The sequence below is a fragment of the Chlorocebus sabaeus genome, chromosome 1, assembly GCF_047675955.1.
Source record: "Chlorocebus sabaeus isolate Y175 chromosome 1, mChlSab1.0.hap1, whole genome shotgun sequence".
NCBI classification, from domain to species: domain Eukaryota; kingdom Metazoa; phylum Chordata; class Mammalia; order Primates; family Cercopithecidae; genus Chlorocebus; species Chlorocebus sabaeus.
The window spans coordinates 49,146,293-49,165,301 of NC_132904.1; the positions used below are offsets into that span (position 1 = coordinate 49,146,293).

General features: G+C 43.2%; 1 protein-coding gene across 1 annotated transcript in view; it reads right to left on the minus strand.

Moving 5' to 3' along the window:
* Nucleotides 1-2,594: 2,594 nt before the first annotated feature.
* LOC119624488 (uncharacterized) overlaps nucleotides 2,595-19,009 on the minus strand; it is an 81,171-nt gene continuing 64,756 nt past the window's right edge. The window contains exons 3-4 of the mRNA XM_037999647.2: nucleotides 3,510-3,635; nucleotides 2,595-2,792 (exon numbers count right to left, since the gene is read on the minus strand). Coding sequence (XP_037855575.1) covers nucleotides 2,614-2,792; nucleotides 3,510-3,635 — 305 coding nt within the window. The 3' untranslated portion in view covers nucleotides 2,595-2,613. The remainder of the gene's footprint in view (nucleotides 2,793-3,509; nucleotides 3,636-19,009) is intronic.

The following is a 19,009-nucleotide window of genomic DNA, read 5'->3' on the forward strand; positions in this document are numbered from 1 at the left end:
ACGGATACCAGGCAGTATGCAAGGCACTGGGGCAATAACATGAATACAACATTTCCCCAAGGAGCTCCAAGACAGGGTCTGGGAACAGAGACAAGGGAGGAGGTCATTTTAGTACAAAGTGAAAGGTGCATGATACAGATTTATAGCACAGCTCTAATCTGGTCATTTCCTGGCTCAAAATCCGACAGGGCTCCCCTCATATCTAAGAGGCTTTCATAGGCACGATAATGACACCCTTAAGCCTTCACCTATGCTCCAAGTTCAGGGGAATTCAAGCAGCTCCAGGATCATGCTGCCTCTCACATCTCCTGACCTGCTCACGCTCTGTTTCTCCTGCTTGTTAGGGCCTTCTTTCTTCTGATCTTTGTTGCTTCCCACTCAGCCTTGAAGGTCAAGTGTCATCATCTCCTAGTGACCATCCTCTGAGTCCTCACTACATGCCCTGCGGCCTTTATTGCTGGCACTGCTCAACTGCTACTTTTACCTGCCCATCTCCCCTGTGGCCTGTGAGCAGCTCCAGCAGAGATGGATCTTGTCCACGTGTGTATCCTGGCAGCTAATCGATGCCTGGCACAGAAACACTCTTAATAAATGCCTGTCCAAATGAACGGACATAATTTAGTGCCACTATGGATAGCCTCAATGTGCCATAATTAAAATACACTTGGATTCTGGAGTCAAACCCTGAGCTCTGTCACCTCCACCTTATCGTTCCTTTCTCTGAGCCTCAGTTTTCTTATTCTTCAGCTTAAGCTGATAATATTTCTGAGTATGTCTTATATGAAAATGCTTTCTTCGGTGTGTGTTCACCTTTCTTTCTTTAATGGGATAAACATGGAGCATTTATTTATTACTTTTATGATTATCCTCCTAAGAAAAAGACAAGGCCCTGCTCTGAGGAGTGAAGACACAATCCAGCAGGCAGGAGGGATGGCTAAGTTCAGTCTTGAGAATTGCCCCTCATGTACACCCCAGGGTGCCCATCTCCAGGTTACCACCAGGTAATATGGCCTTTCAGGTCATTACAAAGATGCATTTGATAATATGAAAGAGTGAAAACATTCTATTCATCAAGTTTGCTTTCTTGACATGTAACATTTAAATATTTAGATGTATGGTGCTTGAGTCTCTAGTTAGCTTGGGCTGCGTTTTAGTAAGTTTTGGCTGCCACAACAAAATATCATAGATGGAGTAATTTATAAACAATATAAATTTATTCCTCATGGTTCTGGAGACTATGAAAAAGTTTAAGATCAAGGTGCTGGCTAATTTGGTTTTTGGCGAGAGCTCTCCTTGCTGTGGCCACACTTTTGCAGTGTCCTCACATGGCAGGGGGCAAGAGGGGAGTCTCTTTTTACAAGGATGCTAATCCCAACATGAGGGATGCATCCTCATAACCTAATTACCTCTCAAAAGCCCTGCTTCCAAATACCATCACATTAGGGGTTAAGGACTAAACATATGACTTCTGGGGAACACAGCTTAGTCTGCAGCAGCCTTCCTTGGTATCCTTGCTCTAGGTGCCATAAACGTTAGGGATGGGCCTTGGATGATGGAAGTGCAGGGGAGTTAGCTTCCCATGGGGGGGATTCCTCGGACCAGTGAGAAAAGGGAAAGGGAAAAAGAAGGAGCCAAATGCATAAATACCCAGTTAAAAGAAAAAACTTTAGACAAATTAAACTTTACACAGTTTAATTGGGCAAAGAACGATTTGCGAATCGGCCAGCCCCCAGAACCAGAATAGGTTCAGAGCTACTCCACATGGTCGAATATTTATGGACAGAAAAAGGAAAGTGACCTAGCAAAACCAGAAGTGAGGTACAGAAACAGCTGGATTGGTTACAGCTGGGCCTTTGCCTTATTTGAACCTGCTTTGAACAGTCAGCTGCCTGCGGTTGGCTGAGACTCTGGTACTTGTTACAAGAGTAGGTTACAGTCTGTTTACACATTAAGTTAGTTTATGGTTCACTGTGTATGGAGAAACCTTTAGGCCAAACTTATAATATGTATGGAGGCAGCTGTAAGCAAACTTAGTTCAGCAACTCCTTCCCTTCTCTCTCCTTCCCTTCTCCATTACCCTTAGAGGTGGTTTCTCCTTGAAAATGATCTAGAGGAATTCCAAGTGCTGCAACTTACCTACCCAGCAAGCTGCTGTATCTCAGAGAGGATCATGGGGAGGTGGTGGCCAGCTGCTGTGCATCACATTGCATCTTTTCTTGCCTCATTTCCCTTTTCAACTCATTCTCACCCTGGGCCTTACCCTCAAGGCCCTGGTTTTGCTTCTCCTAAATGTCAACACCTTAACCTTGGACTTTGCTTTCTAGAGGACTGAGAGTGAAGAAACTGCCTCTGTCACTCACTTGCTAGTTATGACTTTAAAGCAGGTTACTTGACCTCTTGTGCCTCAGTTTTCCCCTCTGTAAAACAGTGATAAATGATAATATCTCCCATAGAGAGTTTCTGTGAAGAGAAGACTAAATGAGTTATTAATATGTCAATTTACTGCCCCATAACTGTCAGGTTTTGTAATTCTTCTTTCTTCAAGGATATTGTATTAGTTTGCTCAAGGCTGCCATAACAAACTACAGACTGGGTGGCTTAAACAATAGGAATTTATTTTCGCATAATTTTGGAGACTGGAAGTCCAAGGTCAAGGTGTTGACAGGGTTTGTTTCTTCTGAGGCCTCGCTCCTTGGCTTGCAGCTGGCTGTCTTCTCGCCATGTCTTCACATGGTCTTTTCTCAGTGTGTCCCCATTCCTGGTCCCTCTTTTCCTCTTCAAATTTCCTCTTCCTGTAAGGACACCAGTCAGATTGGAATAGAGCCCACCCTGAGGGCCTCCTTTTAACTTAATCACCTCTTTCAAAGCCCCATCTTTGAATACAGTCACATTCTAAAGTACTGGGGCTTCAACATATGAGTTTTGGAGGGATACCATTATAGCCCAGGACAGACACTCGTTAAGTGCTACCTCTGTGTAGGGTGACCAACTCAACCTCAACCAGGTTTGCCTTGGATTTTCTTGGTTTTAGTACAGAAATTCCGGCATCCCAAGGAATCCCTCACTCCTGGGTAAGCCAGGAAGATTGGTCAGTCTAACCTCTTCCAGAAGCTTTACCCGAGTCTTTTGCAATATGTAAGGACTAGAGGAACTCAATATGTATCTAGAACTCCATCCTTCCCAGTGGACTTTGACAGCCATAACTTGCTTAATCCTCACTTCAGCCTCGTGAGGTAGGTGGGGAAAGAAACAATATTCCAGTTACATAAAGGAAGAAATAGGCTCAGAAAGATTCATCTTGGCTCCCTTGGTCCTGTTTATCTTTCTCTGGGTTCTTTCATTACTAGGTGCTTCCAAGACCAAGATAACCAGGCAATCATAGTAGATGCATCAGTACATCTTTGCCCAAGGGCCTAGACAAGAGGTAAGTAACCATGATGTATCAGTGAGTGAGTCCTGAAATTTCTCTTGTGCAATTTGAATTAAACAAATTACACAGATAATCAAACCTGTACTACTTGGGTAGCGGTGATAGGTGGGCCACAGCCTGGGCCTTAGAGCAAATGCCTCTGGCTGGAAAACTGAAGAGTGGGAGGGAAGCAGGGAGAGATGCAGGCTATGTTTGAGGATCTGCTCTGAAAGGCAGGGAGGGAAGCCATTGATTAGTGAGCTTTGTTTGATCTGCTCAAGGATCAAAGGGACAAATACCATGTGGGAAGATAAAAGTTGACCTGGAAACCCTGTGTCCCAGCCTGCTGGGATCCAGTCTGCCTTAGGCCCATGGCTCAGGCTGGAAGACTCTCATAGGAACCACGGGCAAGACTGCAAGCTCACTTTTTCCTCAATCTGACCCCTGACCCCACCCTTACCCATTGCCTTTAAGAAGAGCTTTCTCCTATCTCTTGGGCACTCTCTGGGGTAAGGGGTGCTCAAGGGTAAAAGGGGGCCCAGAGATCAAGCATTATTTCTGGCCTTTGAAGAATATGGAGAAGTCACCAGATGATATGTGATGAATGCTGTGATTAAGCTGGGCTTGGAATACTGAAGGTATACCACTGAGAAATCCCTAAACCTACCCTGTGGGGCACAGAGGAAGGCAGCCCAGCATATGTCTCAGGGAATAAATTGATAGAGGAGATGGTTTCTGGTTTTCCTTTGGGAGGAGGGAGAGGAGGAGCACATACACAAAGCTAAGGAGGTGATTAACAACATGATACAGTAAGGACCAGCCAATATTAACTGAATTTCTAATCTGTGCCAGGACCTCCATCATCTCATGGAATCCCAATGGCATTAAATGAAGCAGCCTTGGGATTCTTCCATTTCATAATGGAATGAGAGAAATGAGGCTCACAGAGGTTTGATAACTTGCCTGAGGTCATACAATTGACATACAGCAGAGCCAGAATGTGAACACAGATCTGCCTACTTGAAAACCTGGCTTCTCACCCATAAAGGTGTGGTTATATCCATGTTTTCGAAAGTTCCCTCTGGTTGCTGGGGGTAGACTGCAGGAGCTAGAAGTAGTGTCTGAGGAACCAGTTAGGACTGTATTGCAATAGTTTCAGATAGCTGGTATAGTTTCCTAACCCACAAGATCAGGTGTGCAAAGCTGAAGTGAATTTTATATAAACTTGAACCCAAGTCCAGTGTTGACAGATATTTAATCTTAGTTCAGGGATTTCTCCATCTCTTCCTTCTCCTTGTAGTAGCATCTAAGGTCCACATGAGGAAGGGATTGTATAGCATCAAGCCATGGAATGAGGATGAATGAGAGTTACAGTTGGGGGTTGGCAAGGGCTATCATCTATTCACACTTTGACATCCAGGGCATTCCTGGTCACTTTTTCACTAAGATCATCATGTGACCTTTTCATTTTCTAGACAGGGAGATCTAGACACTACTTTTTTGAGGACTCTCCAGCTATGCTTTGTGGGGAATACAATGGGTCTGAATTAGATCCTAAACCTAGATGTCTGAAGCAACTACACCTAACCTTACTGTTCTGTTCCCTGATAGCTAACAGTAGAATTCTGGAGGTTGCCATCTTTCCAGGCAGAAGATGGGCAGGGGAGCACAGGCTCTCTTTGTCCTCAGATCCTTGAAATAAAAGGGAGAACTATTTTCTGCTTCCCACCCTTGGGCTCAGATTAGGCATGCAGGACACAGAGACCCCTCTCAGGGGTCCAAACAGGTATTCACTTGATTAATCTTCTGACTATCTGCCAATTCTACCAGCTCTTTAAACGTTATGCTTTCTGTAAGTATTCTTTCTAGTCTATTGTTCAGGCTAGGATTTTGGCTGCTGCATCCGTAATTAATTTGTTCTTTGTATTTCTGTTATAGCTACCTTTCTCTGAGGCAATGGATGCTCAGGCTTTATGTTCTAGTTTTAATGGAGGAAAGACCATGGATGTGTAGAAATAATAATGGGAACAAAAGCACTGGAGTTAATGTTTCAAATTACTATTCTGTTATACATACAGGATATCTGAAGGTCTGGATCATGGCAGTGGCAGTAGGGGAGGCAATGAGGGAGTAGATTAGAGAGAGCTTTGAGGATCAGAATTCAAATGTTTTGGTGATTGGTGAAGTCTGGAGGATAAAGAAGAGAGATGTTTTCTGTATCTCTTTCAGGTGTTGTTTAGCTTCACATGAATTTTATCACCTTGCCTAGAATCAGCCACCATCTAACAAGGTAGGCTGTGGCTGGGCCATATCATGTAGAACCGAATCAAGGGTACCAAATTATTGTGGACTTACCCGATATCTGGCCTCCTTTTGTTATTTACTTAGGCCCCTGACTTTTTCTGAAATTACTAGACACTAAAGCCTGCTGGGGAATTTCATGTAAATCAAGATGACTCAACCCAGAGTCCATTTCAAGGCTAGGATGCTAGAGGACCCCAACAATGGAGTAGGGAAGTGAAACACATCAGCTCACATCCAAGTCCTTGCATGATCAATCCTGTAGTAGGACTGCTGCTCAATTGGAACTCGTGACAGCCTGGAAGAGGAAAAGACAGCTCTAAGTATAGCAAGGAAACTGTTATGGAAAAGACCCAAATGTTAAAATGGTGGACATAGTAAAGTGTTTGTTCTACTTAGGGGAATCTAGATCCCCACATTTGGACCTCCACTGGAATCTCAGAAGAACAAGTGCCTGGGGGGCTTGTCACAGAGGCCAAGGTGGTGAATATCAGGCATATCACAGTCCCCAAGATGGGGAGAAGACTGAGACGCAGAGTAACAACTGAAATCCATTCACGGGAGCCATGTTTATCTTAAATCATTGACAGTGAGATGAGGATCATGTCATCCTTCATACCTTTGATGATGATCCCAGGCTGCAACAGTGACACATAGAACTGGATTCAGTAACTAACTACAAATTCCATCAACCAGGGCTAGTAAAGTGAAAGGCAGAAATTGGGAGGAGGGGCTTCTTTCTTGCTTATAAAACTTTATTTGGTTGTGTTGAGTATGTGCATATATGTATGAAATTCCATAAAGCAGTCTTCTTAGGAACAAGCCAGCATGCCACAAAGTAGGAGATCTTTGGAGCACTGGCCTAAATGGGCAGAGAGCTCAAGGTACTCTGCTTTGTACATGGCATGATTTGTACCACCACCACTATCTCTACTTCAGAGCACTGTTGAATTGTTCCAAGCCTGGATTTCTATGTCAGTTACTTGTCTATAGGGCTTGACTAATAAAAGCTAGTTTCCGAAATCTGCTTTGGTTCTGGAATTTATTAGAGGGCTTTTTCTTCTCATTTTATTACTTGTTTTTATTGTCATTGGTATATTCTCTCTTATAGTGAAAACATTCACAGGCTGATTGAAGAGAAGATCTGAAATTATTAGGCAGCAAGCATACAAAGCCGTTGCTTTATAAAGATAGTATCTTAAAGGCCTAATGTCTATAGTTCAACGTAGCCTGGAGATGTTGGCTAAATCTTCCATCATGGAGTCCTCATGGGATCTGGAAGTCCTGTTTGAATTACTGATTTATCTTCCTTCAGGCCCAGTAAGTTGGTTTTCCACAGCTATAGGTTCCACAACCAACCCTGGATCTAAAACATTTGAAAAAATAATAATATAACAATAAATAATAATACACATAAAAAGACAATACAATTATTTACATAGCATTTACATTGTATTAGGTATTATAAGTAATCTAGAAGTGATTTAAAGTATATGAGAGAATGTGTGGGAGTTATATGCAAATACTATACCATTTTATATAAGGAACTTGAGTATGAACAAATTTCAGTGTCTGCAAGGGGGCCTGGAACCAATTTGCCATGGATGCCATTACACAAAGACTAATTAGGAACTTTTGCATGGATATGGCACCCTTGGCTATTTAGAAGTGCCTTTGAGGTTGGTAGAGTACATTATTAACTTTTAACAAAAACCTCTTGAGGTAGATAGGGTGTATGGTAGTATCATTTTTATTTAACATAGAACAGTGAGGTCAAAGAGGACCAATGTTGCTTGCTGCAGGCCACGTCATTAGTCTCATCCATTTGTTCATTCATTTATCTCAAATATTATTGCTTGCCTAGCCTACCATGTTCTAGGCTCTGGGCTTGGTACTTACTATGATGAAAGAAACAAGATCCAGTACTGAGCTCAGCTGCTCACAGTCCAGTGAAGGATACAGACACACAAAAGAACATTATAAACCAATTAATTTATTCAACAAATATTTATTGAGATCTTACTCGATGTCTGGTACTGGGAACATAGCAACAAGTAGGTCAAAGTCCGTGCTCTCCTTTTTGGGAGACACAGATAATAAATGATTATGTAATATGTTAGGTGGTGGTAAGTCCTATGAAGAAATGTCAGGTAGGAAAGGGGACAGAGTGTGGCAGGTGTGGAACTGTGGCATTTTAGATAAGCCAGAGAAGGCCTCTCAGATAAGGTGGCATTTGGGAGAGAATCAAGTGCAAAGATCCTGAGGCAGGAGCGGGCCTTGTGTGTTGAAGGAACAGCAGGAAAGGCAGAGGGCCTGGAGGGGAACGAATGAAGGAGGACAAAGGAGCAGATGAAGGCATAGAAGGAGAAGAGGGCCAGGTCATGGAGAGTGGAGGTCCAGCAGGCATGGTAAGGACTTTGGATATTTTTCAAAAAAGATAGGAAGCCACAAAAAGATTTTGAGCAAAGAATTGACATGACTAAATGATGTTTTGACAGGGTTACCCTGTAACTGTGCTGTGAATAGACTGTGAAGGTCAGGAGCAGAAGTAGAGCAGCCAGTTTGGAGATTGTTGCAAATGGGCCAGGGGAGAGGTCATGGTGCCTGGTACCAGAGCGGTAGCCAAGGAGGCAATGAGAGATGAGATTAGGGATATTTCTGTGACACATTTACTGACGTTTGGGTATTGGCTGTGAGAAAAGGAGAGGAATACACAAAACCATGGGCACACTGAGGAAAGACGCTGCTGTTGGTCAAGTTAGGTAGGAGACAGTTTCTAAGTCTTTTAAGCTTTGGGTGCAGGAGGTTTATTGGGGTACATTCTCAGAAACAACACCTTTGAAGGAGCGAATGCAGTCCAGAGAGGAAGAAGTTGTGCTGTGATGCAGTCACAACAGAGGCTGCGGCTGATCCTACAGGAAGCTTGGGAACTGGGACAACCCTTTCTTATTGTCTCATTTAAGCAAAAGGGCCAGAACTTTGTAGCCCCACATCAACCAGTCACTATTAACGGCACACTGCCCCAGGGATGGGGCATAACCATGGGTGAGGTGGCTTCTTTTTGCTGAGAGCGAGTGCTGGAGAGAGATTCTCCTGTGACTTCTTAGCACCCAATCCTATCAGCAGCCCAGGGAGTGAGAGCCTATGTCCTGAAAGGTGCCTGGGTGCCACAGCTGACACACACACTGTCAACTGCAAATGCCCACTCCAGTCTAGGCAGGGAAGAGTCAGGGAGGACTTCCTGGAGGAGATGATACCTAGGCTGGTTTCAAAGCACCCCATGCTACTTTTCTTAGTTATGTGATTTTATTATGAGCAAGAAGGTGCTTAAACACTATCCTAACTCAAATACCCTAATTATGCTCATTTGTTAAATCTTCAATGAAACTGAACTCTGATGTTAATTGCCTTTTAAACTAAAGCATTTTCAGCTCCCCAAATTATAATAAATCCCTCTGATTTACAGCTAGGCCATTATATTTTTTTAAAAATGTATTGATTCAAAACATATAACTATTTTTAAAATCTATTAATTCAGAGCATACAACTGAGGCAAAATTGATATTCCAATTGTTCAAATTTCTGGCAACCAAATATTCCTCAATAAACAGAATTCTAACATGCTGATATTTTTATTAGCTCTTATTGGCAGGAAATCCCTTCCAAGAGCTAACATAAATCCTGTTTGGTACAATTTGGGACATTTCCTCTAGATTTTTCTGCAGAGGAGTTGGAGAATGGCTAGCAGCCGGATCTATGCGATACGCTATTCCTGCACTTAAAGTCTTTTTATTTGGATGATTCTCATCGTTTTGAGAGAAAAATGTTAGAGTTAGACCCTGGCAACTGGCAGAATATATTATAAAATATATGCCCCATGAATGAGCAGGCATGTATATGTGTGTGGCTACATATTTGCATCTGTAAGTATGTATAGTGCTGTGTGTATATATGCATACACGTGTATGTAGGCAAGTATGATGAGTATTAGGAGAATGTGTATATGAATATTTTTGCTTGTGTTTGTGTGAGAATCTTCATGGGTAGGGATACGTTTATAATGTATGTATGTCTGGGCAAGTGATTCAGGTGTGTGTATATATTGAGGTTTGTGCATGTGTGTGCATGAGAATAAAAACATGTGGGCATGTCAACAGTTCTTCCCAGACACATGAAGTAATCAGATCTCATGGTTCCATGGCAAGAATGTAAATGCCACAGTCAGGTTTCTTGCCTGTATCAACTTTACTCTAGTGATCTCGTTCCAAACATTTTCCTTAGGGGCCTCTCTAGTTCCTCCCTCTCTTCCCACCAGGGGTGCAGGCCCAGAGGGTCTCAGACAGCTTCCCAGCCTTTGGAGTTGTGCTCTGATGTCTGCCCCAGGAGCCTTCGCTGTGGCAGTCTTGTCATGTTGGACTCTGCTGTCACTGCCAAAGTGACAATTGATGATCAGAACTGGAGCTGCCCAGAAACCCAACTTCTGTGTGGGGCCCTTTGATCTGCCCAGGCTTGGAATGGAGCAGAGTCTGGCACAGGTGCCTTTGATGAGGCCAGGCCAATGAGGGGGCTGTAGGCTGATCCCACCCAGTCCCCACAGCCTTTGATGCCCACCTGCCCTGCAAGGATCAGGCTACAGAAGCAGGCTAGTTGGAGTAGGAGCCAGCCGCACTACACTCTGCTCCTCAGCTTCGTGGAAAATCACCATCTGGGTGTTTGGCCTGGAGATGCTTGGATCTTGGGGCTGCAGAAGCCAATTCTTAGAAATATTGTTCTTGCAACCACCCATCTATCAATTCAGCTAGTATTTATGGAAAACTTACAGAGTCAGCAGAGCTGACAAGTTATTACATACACAGCCTTTCGAGTCAGAATGCTTGGATTAAATTTGGCCACTTATTAGTTGTTCCAACTTGGGCGAGTTAAATAACTTGCATGTGCCCCTCTGTGTCTCCATTTTCTCATCTGTTATGAGGTTGTTATGAAGACCAAATTAGATAGTGCAAATAAGGCGCCTGATACCTATTAAGACTTCACAAATGTTATCTATTATTATTTCAGGGGGCCTGCATATTTGAGTGGAGAAGTCTTATCAGTTCTGAAGCCCTGACTTGGGTTCAAATCCCAGCTCCAGGTCCTGGCCCAATCGTTTTCCAGTTAACTTATCTCATGGGGTTATTATGAGGAGTAAATGAGCAAATATATAGAAAGTACTTAGAATAGTGTCTGGCACTGAGTAAGTGCTTCATCAAAGTTAGTTTTTAATAATGATAATGACTTGATACGAGGCCAACCTGGGCCAGAAGGTATGAAGTTCTTCGACTATCTCCGGAATAAATCTTCAATCTTTGACTGATTGATTTATTTATCTGAAAGATCAGATCTACTCCTATAATTTTGACTGCTATTCTCTGATTCCCAAATCCCAAATTCAATCACGCCACTTTCCTGCTTAAATTCCTCTAGTGGATTCCACTTTCCAGAGAATATTCCAAACCACTTAACGTAGCATTTGAGACTCTCTGCCATCTGTCCTCTGCTGATCTCCTCAGTGTTGTAACTCATAACCCTTCCTGTTCCTACCTCCCATATCCACTGCCAAGCATACTGAGAATGCAGGCTCCATGCACCTTTATGTGCTTGTGCCCTCTACCTAGAATGCCCTTTCCTCCATTGTCTGGCTGTGAACTCCTTCTGTTCCTTCAAGACTCAGATCTCATGTCCTTCCCACATAACGCCTAAAGCCTTCTTTTTTCTTTTATCTTTTTTTTTTTTTTAACGATTCCCTGCACAGTAGAGTTAGGTATTACTTATTTTATGCTTCTGTCTTAGACCCAGGACATGCCTTGGCTTCTATGACATGGCAGGACACTTGCTGGTCCACTTTCCTTATAGATTATGAGCTCCCAGAGTGGGATCTTGAACCATCCCACTCTAAATCAACAGCATTAAGCACAGGACTTGGCACCTAGTAAACGCTCCATGATCATCTGCTGAGCAGATTAACTCAAGCTATCTCTCCCGCTTCTCAGATCCGCTGATCTCCCAGACAGCTTCCCCTTGGAATGTCATGGCTCCTCAAGTTCAACTGATACATGCCATTCCAATATCACTCTCCCTCATGCTGTTCCTTCTTAATTCAAGAATGCCACCATCCATCCATCCAATCTCCAGATATGGAGACTGGAGGGTCACTGGTAAAGTCCTTGCTCATAGTCATTACACACCCATCCCAAGCCATTTTGATGTCTTGGGACACCAAAAGCCCCAAGATATTTTTATTTGACCCCTTAAATGTTTCTTCTGTTTTTCCTTCTTCTCCATTTGCATCCCCATTTCCACTCTGGATGATGCCTATTGAAATCTTCTCACATTCCTCCAGGACTTGAAAAGTTTCCCATCATTTCCAGGATACCATCCAAGCTCCCTGGAGTCACTTGTATGGTCCTCCAGGATCTTACCCCGGCTTTATTCTCCACAGTTACATCTCCTCATTGCATCCAGTGCTCTTGTTATGCCAAACTCATCCTTCCAGAATATGCCAACTTTTACCCGCCACTAGCTCACTGGACAGTTGTTCCCTGGACTCCTTGGAATGCTGTTCTCCCACTTCCTCCCCTAGAATATGCTTCCTCTCCCTAGAAACTCAGCAAAAATGCCTCCCCTGGACACCTTTCCAGACTCTTCTATATCCTCCTGCCATCTCCTGCTATGGCCACGCTGAGACCATTGTTTCCTCCTGGGTGCTCTCACAGCTCTTAATGATCAGCTGACCATGCTGTACTGTATCTACTTATTTTAAAGAATGTGTTTATCCCCTGTCTAGACTATGAGCCCTTTGAGAACAATTGTGTGAACTTAAGTTAATAATTCTGTCTGACTCTCAGGTTCTTAATCTATCAAATGGGGATAATGTTAGCCATACCTTCTTGACAGGACATTGTAAGGGTAAAATGACACAATGTGTGACAAGGGTCTGGGCTCATAAGAGGCACTCAGTAAACAAGCATATCTGTATGATCTTGCTGGCAGGAACAATACCTGTCATGAGAGAGTTCCAGAGATGAGAGCCCAGAGAGTACCCAATCGCCCCAGCTGAGTTTTCAGCAGCTTAATGGTGCTTTCAAGTAGACTTAGTGAAATGGCTCCATCAATTTCTTCAACTCTCTACAACTGAGTGACTTTGCACTTATTATCTTGCCTCTTTGTATCTCAGCTTCCTTGTTTGAAATACGGAGATAGTAATACTATATTTACCTCACAAGGAAGTTTGTCATGAGAATTTAATAAGATGCATGTAGATATTTGTGTTAGCTATTGTTATTATTATTAATGAGTGAACATCGTGGAGCAGATGGATCTATGCTTGAATAATGCTTCATAAATAAATTATTAGCATCTTAAAGGGGCTACTTAAAGATACAGGTATTTGAAGAGATGGAAACTGAGAGATTCAAAGCCAGTGGCAGCAATGGTTGCAAGGAGTTTTAAAGGTGAACCATGAAATCCCAGTTCACAATGGAGAATTCCTACCCTGCTTGCAGGCTTGAAAACAGAGGGGTGAAATATGTAGCCATCAAGTAGCTCAAACCTAGAGAAGGTTAGGAAGACTTTTTTTAGTAATGCTAAAATGATGCTACCCTCCTCCCTAATCCTGAAATTAGGGGTCAGACCTCACTTCTACTTCCTATTCTTAACCCCTCCCCTACCACAACAGCCTGTGATGAACAAGGGCCTCTGGGTGTTGGACCGTGCTCAAAATTCTGGCTGATGCTAGTCTTGCCTAGCCCTCACCTCACCTAGCCAGCATCATGGTTAAATTCTGGGCATGGACGTGTCAGTCTGCATGGATCACATTAACAGCTATAAGGCTAAGACCTGGGGTAAGTGGGGGGAGTTACTTGGCCTTTTTCAATCTCTGTTTCCTTGCCTGTAAAATAGAGATATTATAAGGATCAACCTCATAAGGTTGCTATGAGGATTACATTATATAATGCATATAAAGATCACTGTTTGATATATAATAACTGTTCAATAAATGCTAGCTCTTTTGATTAGTTGCCTGCCAGCTGCCACACACTTTCTCCTGGAACCAACGAAAAACCTGCTGGTTCATATGTCAAAATACTTTCCCCCACTTCCTGTTAAGTGGGCCATAGTGTATCCTGAAGGCTATATCACTTCTAGCACCTTAATAGACCATGTCTCAAAGAAGAACAATGCCCAGGATCCACTTTCTGGCACCCAAGAGTTCCCAACACAGTCCTCACCTCCAGCTGTATCTTCAGTGACCTTCATTGCCACACCTGACGCCTCATCCCAACTGGGCTTTTCCCAGTGATCCTAGCCAGCCCTGCCCTTTCTTGTCCCTGGGCTCTCCTCACCTCACTTCGCTTTTCTCAAATCCACCTCTTCTATGAAGCCCCTGTTGATTTTTCTTTTTCACTTTCTTTCTTTTCTTTCTTTCTTTTTTTTTTTTTTGACAGAGACTCGCTCTGTCACCCAGGCTGGAGGACAATGGTGCGACCTTGGCTCACTGCAACCTCCACCTCCCAGTTCAAGCAATTCTCCTGCCTCAGCCTCCCAACTAGCTGGCACTACAGGCACCCACCACCACACCCAGCTAATTTTTGTATTTTTAGTGGAGACAGGGTTTCACCATGTTGGCCAGGCTGGTCTTAAACTCCTGACCTCAGATGATCCACCCACCTCGGCCTCCCAGAGTGCTGGGATTACAGGTGTGAGTTACCATGCCTGGCTCCCCCGTTGATTTTTCTAATGAGAGGGAACCATTCTTTCCTTGGTCTCTTCCCACTTCACCTTTCAATGTGTATCTGATTCCTACTTCTTTTTTTTTTTTTTTTTTTTTTTTGAGAGGGAGTCTCGCTCTGTCGCCCAGGCTGGAGTGCAGTGGCCGGATCTCAGCTCACTGCAAGCTCCGCCTCCCGAGTTTACGCCATTCTCCTGCCTCAGCCTCCCGAGTAGCTGGGACTACAGGCGCCCGCCACCTAGCCTGGCTAGTTTTTTTTTTGTATTTTTTAGTAGAGATGGGGTTTCACCGTGTTAGCCAGGATGGTCTCGATCTCCTGACCTCATGATCTGCCCGTCTCGGCCTCCCAAAGTGCTGGGATTACAGGCTTGAGCCACCGCGCCCGGCCTGATTCCTACTTCTTACCCTGGCCATCCACACTTACTGAATGCAAGCTTCCTCTGGGAAAAGATTTCAGCTTACTCATTGCTGTATCCCTGACATAGGTTCTAGCACACAGTAGGTTTTGACATATGACATTTTCCTTTTCATTATGTACCCATCAAAGAGAATTTGTGAACTGCCCACTTCCCCCAAAGTTCTCTGCTTTGAGAAAGATAAAGCTGTAGGGGACAGCAACAGCCACCTAGCTAATGTGGTACCTGGATATCTGGTCTCTCCCCAAGCAGAGCCTGAGAGAAGAACTTAGTTATAAGGAGATAATCCCAGTAAGCAGAGATTGGGGAGGAAAAGTCAATATAAAGGTATATTATTGAAGTTGCTGCTTTGGGCCTCAGGGGCTATATTCTGCTGCAGGCTTCTGAGTGGTGTCTAGACCACATCCCAGGATGACTCATCTGAGGGACAGGAAGCTGGATGATTTACCTCTCAGTTCCCATACCCCCTCAGTTTAGGTTTGCTCACTTGAGGTCAATAGTTCATCTGCATTTCCAGGCTTTGCATATGTAAAGACCAAGTGGCTTCTCACGGAGCAGATGAGGGCCCTAGATCCTCATGAAAGTGAATAGATATGCAGCCCATGGTTGAGGTGGGGTCTGGTCAGTGTGAGGTAAGTCTGAGCTTGCATGGTGGTATTTGCTGAAGCTGTCCCTAAACTCAAAGGTGAGCTCAGAGGAGGTGATGTGGAGCCCTGTTTTAGGTCAAGGTTCCTGGAAACGGACTGTAGGTGATATTGGACAGCGTTGTGAAGAATAACTCAGAGGATAAGGGAAGCAGAGTTGGACAGAGGCAGAAATTAAATGGTAATGCACTTGCAACAGGGGATCTGCCAATTCCAGAAGGATCCCTGGAGCTGGGATGGTCTTTCAGAGATGTTCCAAGTCAAGACAGGGTACCTTCACTTTGGTACCCTCACACCAACCAGTCATTGAATGTGTCTTGCTGTAGGGAGGGGGCATAAATTAGATTTTCCCTTCTACAAAAAGCAATTCCAAGGAAAGAAGCTCAGCAGAAACCATCAGCATGTGACACTCTCAGCAGCTGGAGAAATAAGAGCTTTAGTCATGAAGCAGGGACCCAGTTGGTGCCCACAGAATCCACTGCAGACACCAAAGGCATCTCCAGACTCAATACAGGAGGCTTGGTTGAATAAACTCCTTGGGGATTTTTAAATAACTGTGATCATCTCTCTCTTCTTCCACCCATTTTAGATTTTCCTCACCTTTGGTAAACACTTCAGGTTGTTTGCCCTGAGTGATCTAGACAGTGATTTTGGTGATCTAGACTTTCATCTCAGAGGAGTCTGAGTCTTAGTGGTCTTGCTCTGGTTAGGCCTTGAATGCTGCCATTGCTGATTCACGATTTCCCCTAGTTGTAGAAGAACCAAAAGACTCCCTTTGAACTTTCTGAGTTCTGGTCACATTCATCCTTGCCCTCACTTTATAGCAGTAACCTGAGTGCCTCCAGCAGGTCCCATTCCTTTACTTCCTGTTCTACCTGATGAGGAGCCCAAAGTGACCTGGTAGGAATCACAGTTTCAACTTTAGTGGAATACTTATTGTGTCCCCTGGTGAAAATGCTCTTTCCCTGGGAAACAGAGCTATTAATCCAGCAGAAATTAAGGTTAGGGGAATGGGAAACACAAATACTGCAGGTGGGTCATGAGAGTGAGAGAGGATAATTCTACTTTCACATTTGGTTCCTGGACTACAGGAACCAATAGTGGGCTCAGTCATGGCCCTAAAAGATATCAAGTTTTCATCTCTGGAATCAGAAAATGTAATCTTATATGGAAAAAGTGTCTTTGTAGATGTGGATTAAATTAAGGATTTTGAGATGGAGAGATTACCCTGGATTATCTGAATGGATTCTAAATGTAATCAAACCATCCTTAGAGAGGCAGAGATGCAGACAGAAGAGAAGGCAATGAGAAGCTCATGGCAAATGTGCAGGAACCAGGAAGATGAGAGAGGCAGGAAATGGATTTGCTTCTAGAGCTTCTAGGAGAGGCGTGGTCTTGCCAACACCTTGACTTTGACTCAGTGATACTGATTTCAGACTTCTGGCCTCCAGAACTGTGAGAGAATAAATTTCTAAGTCACCAAGTTTATGGCAAGTTTTTACAGCAGCTGCGGGAAACTAATACAGAAACACAGCACAATATATTGCTGTTTGATTTATGCTGATACCACATACTAGAAAACAACAACCTTGCCCTTCAAGGTTTTACTCCAAACTGGTGCCTAGTTGAGTGTTTAATGGGCTCTTCCATTATTCCAGTAGACCTGTATTCACTGATTCATCACCAATATTTGTGAGAAAATACATCTTTATAGACATTTTGGCAACAACATTTCTGAGCCCACCAGATCTGAGGCTATGAGGACTAATATGAACTTATATAAGATGCCTCTCCCCCAAGGTTCAGAATGACCTTGCTAGGCTACAGGTAGACAAAGGGCAAATGAGACCTTGGGCCAGAATCTGTCTTCTACTTGGTTCACTTTCTCTGTAGAATGCTCAGATCAAGTGGGTTTCTGATTTTTTAGCTATAGAAACATGCCTGATGATAGCTGTTTCAGTTTTAGAAGTTTACACTTTGCATATGTTCTATTTTAAACTCAGATACCATGCTGAATTAAGAAGTAAAACATCTGAACCTCAGCAAGACCCTTTGTTTTCTCTTTTCCTTTCTTCCCTGCTACCCATCCCCCCCACCTCCCCACCATGTGGAAGGATCTTTATAGCTTAAACTTTCCTCTGCAAAGCAAAATGAGTCCATTTATTCTACCAGCCGACAAAGCCTGGGCCTGCCTTCCTCTGTAGCACAGAGTGCATGTCCTCCTTGGCAAGGAGAGAAAGAAAGGATATTGAATACTTTTATTCCCCGTCTGTTTGATAAAAAAGCATGTTTGTTTTTGTTCATAGATTTAAAGCCCAAAATGGGCCAGTACTGTAAATAAAACATGCAATCTCATTTGAAAAATTTATTATAAGGAATTTTGTTTATGATTTCATGTTCTCCAGTAATAATTAATTGGAGGTCTTCTGTGGTCCCCGCAGACCAACAATCATTCAGCCTTTTCGTACAGAAAGGCGAGGATCCAACACAGCCTCTCTCCTGTCTCTAATCCATGGCCAAAGGAACCATCTCTGGTTTTGCTACCACTTTAGCCTACATCAAGGAAGTTAAATCCATAATATGACTTGCCTATTACAGTTTTTGGGGCATGTTCACTGTCTGTGTGTGATGCTGATGTCAGAACACCCTCATAGAAATCCCTCAGGTCAGGAAACTCTACCTTTAAACTGTACTAAGAGTTTGGATTATGGCTCACCTGACTTCTCAAGTGGTGAGAATGGAAGGTTGTTGAAACAGTTTGATCTAACAAAGGAAACACTCTTATATACACACATCCCTACCCACACAAATACAGCTGCCTCTCAAACAGTGAAGGAGTTGGGAGTGCTGACCCCCATACAGTCAAAAAATCTGTGTATAACTTTTGATTCCCCAGAACCTTAATACTAATAATCTACTGTTGACTGGAAGCCTTACTGATAAGATAAATATTTGATTAAGACGTATTTTGTATGTTAAATTGTGTTCTTACAATAAGGCAAGCTAAAGAAAGAGAAACGTCATTAAGAAGATCATAAGGAAGAGAAAATCTGTTTACTATTAATTAACTGGAAGTAGGTCTTCATAAAAATCTTAATCCTTGTCATCTTCATGTTGAATAGGCTGAGGAGGAGAAGGACGAGAAGAAATTGGTCTTGCTGTCTCAGGGTGGCAGAGGTGGAAGAAAATCCACCTATGAGAGGACCTGGGCAGTTCAAACCCATGTTGTTCAAGGGTGAACTATAATGATAAAAATAGTCCCAGTCATACAAATGATAATAACTAATGTTTATTGAGTATTTTTGATGGATTGGATAATGTACTAAGAGCTTTTCATATGAATTATCTCAGTCCTTACAACAGTTGTTTTAGTCAGTACAGGCTGGGTTAGGCTGTGTTAACAAACAATTTCAACATATGGTTTACCATGACAAGACTAATTTCTCTCTTTGTTCCCTGTTCATGGTGGATT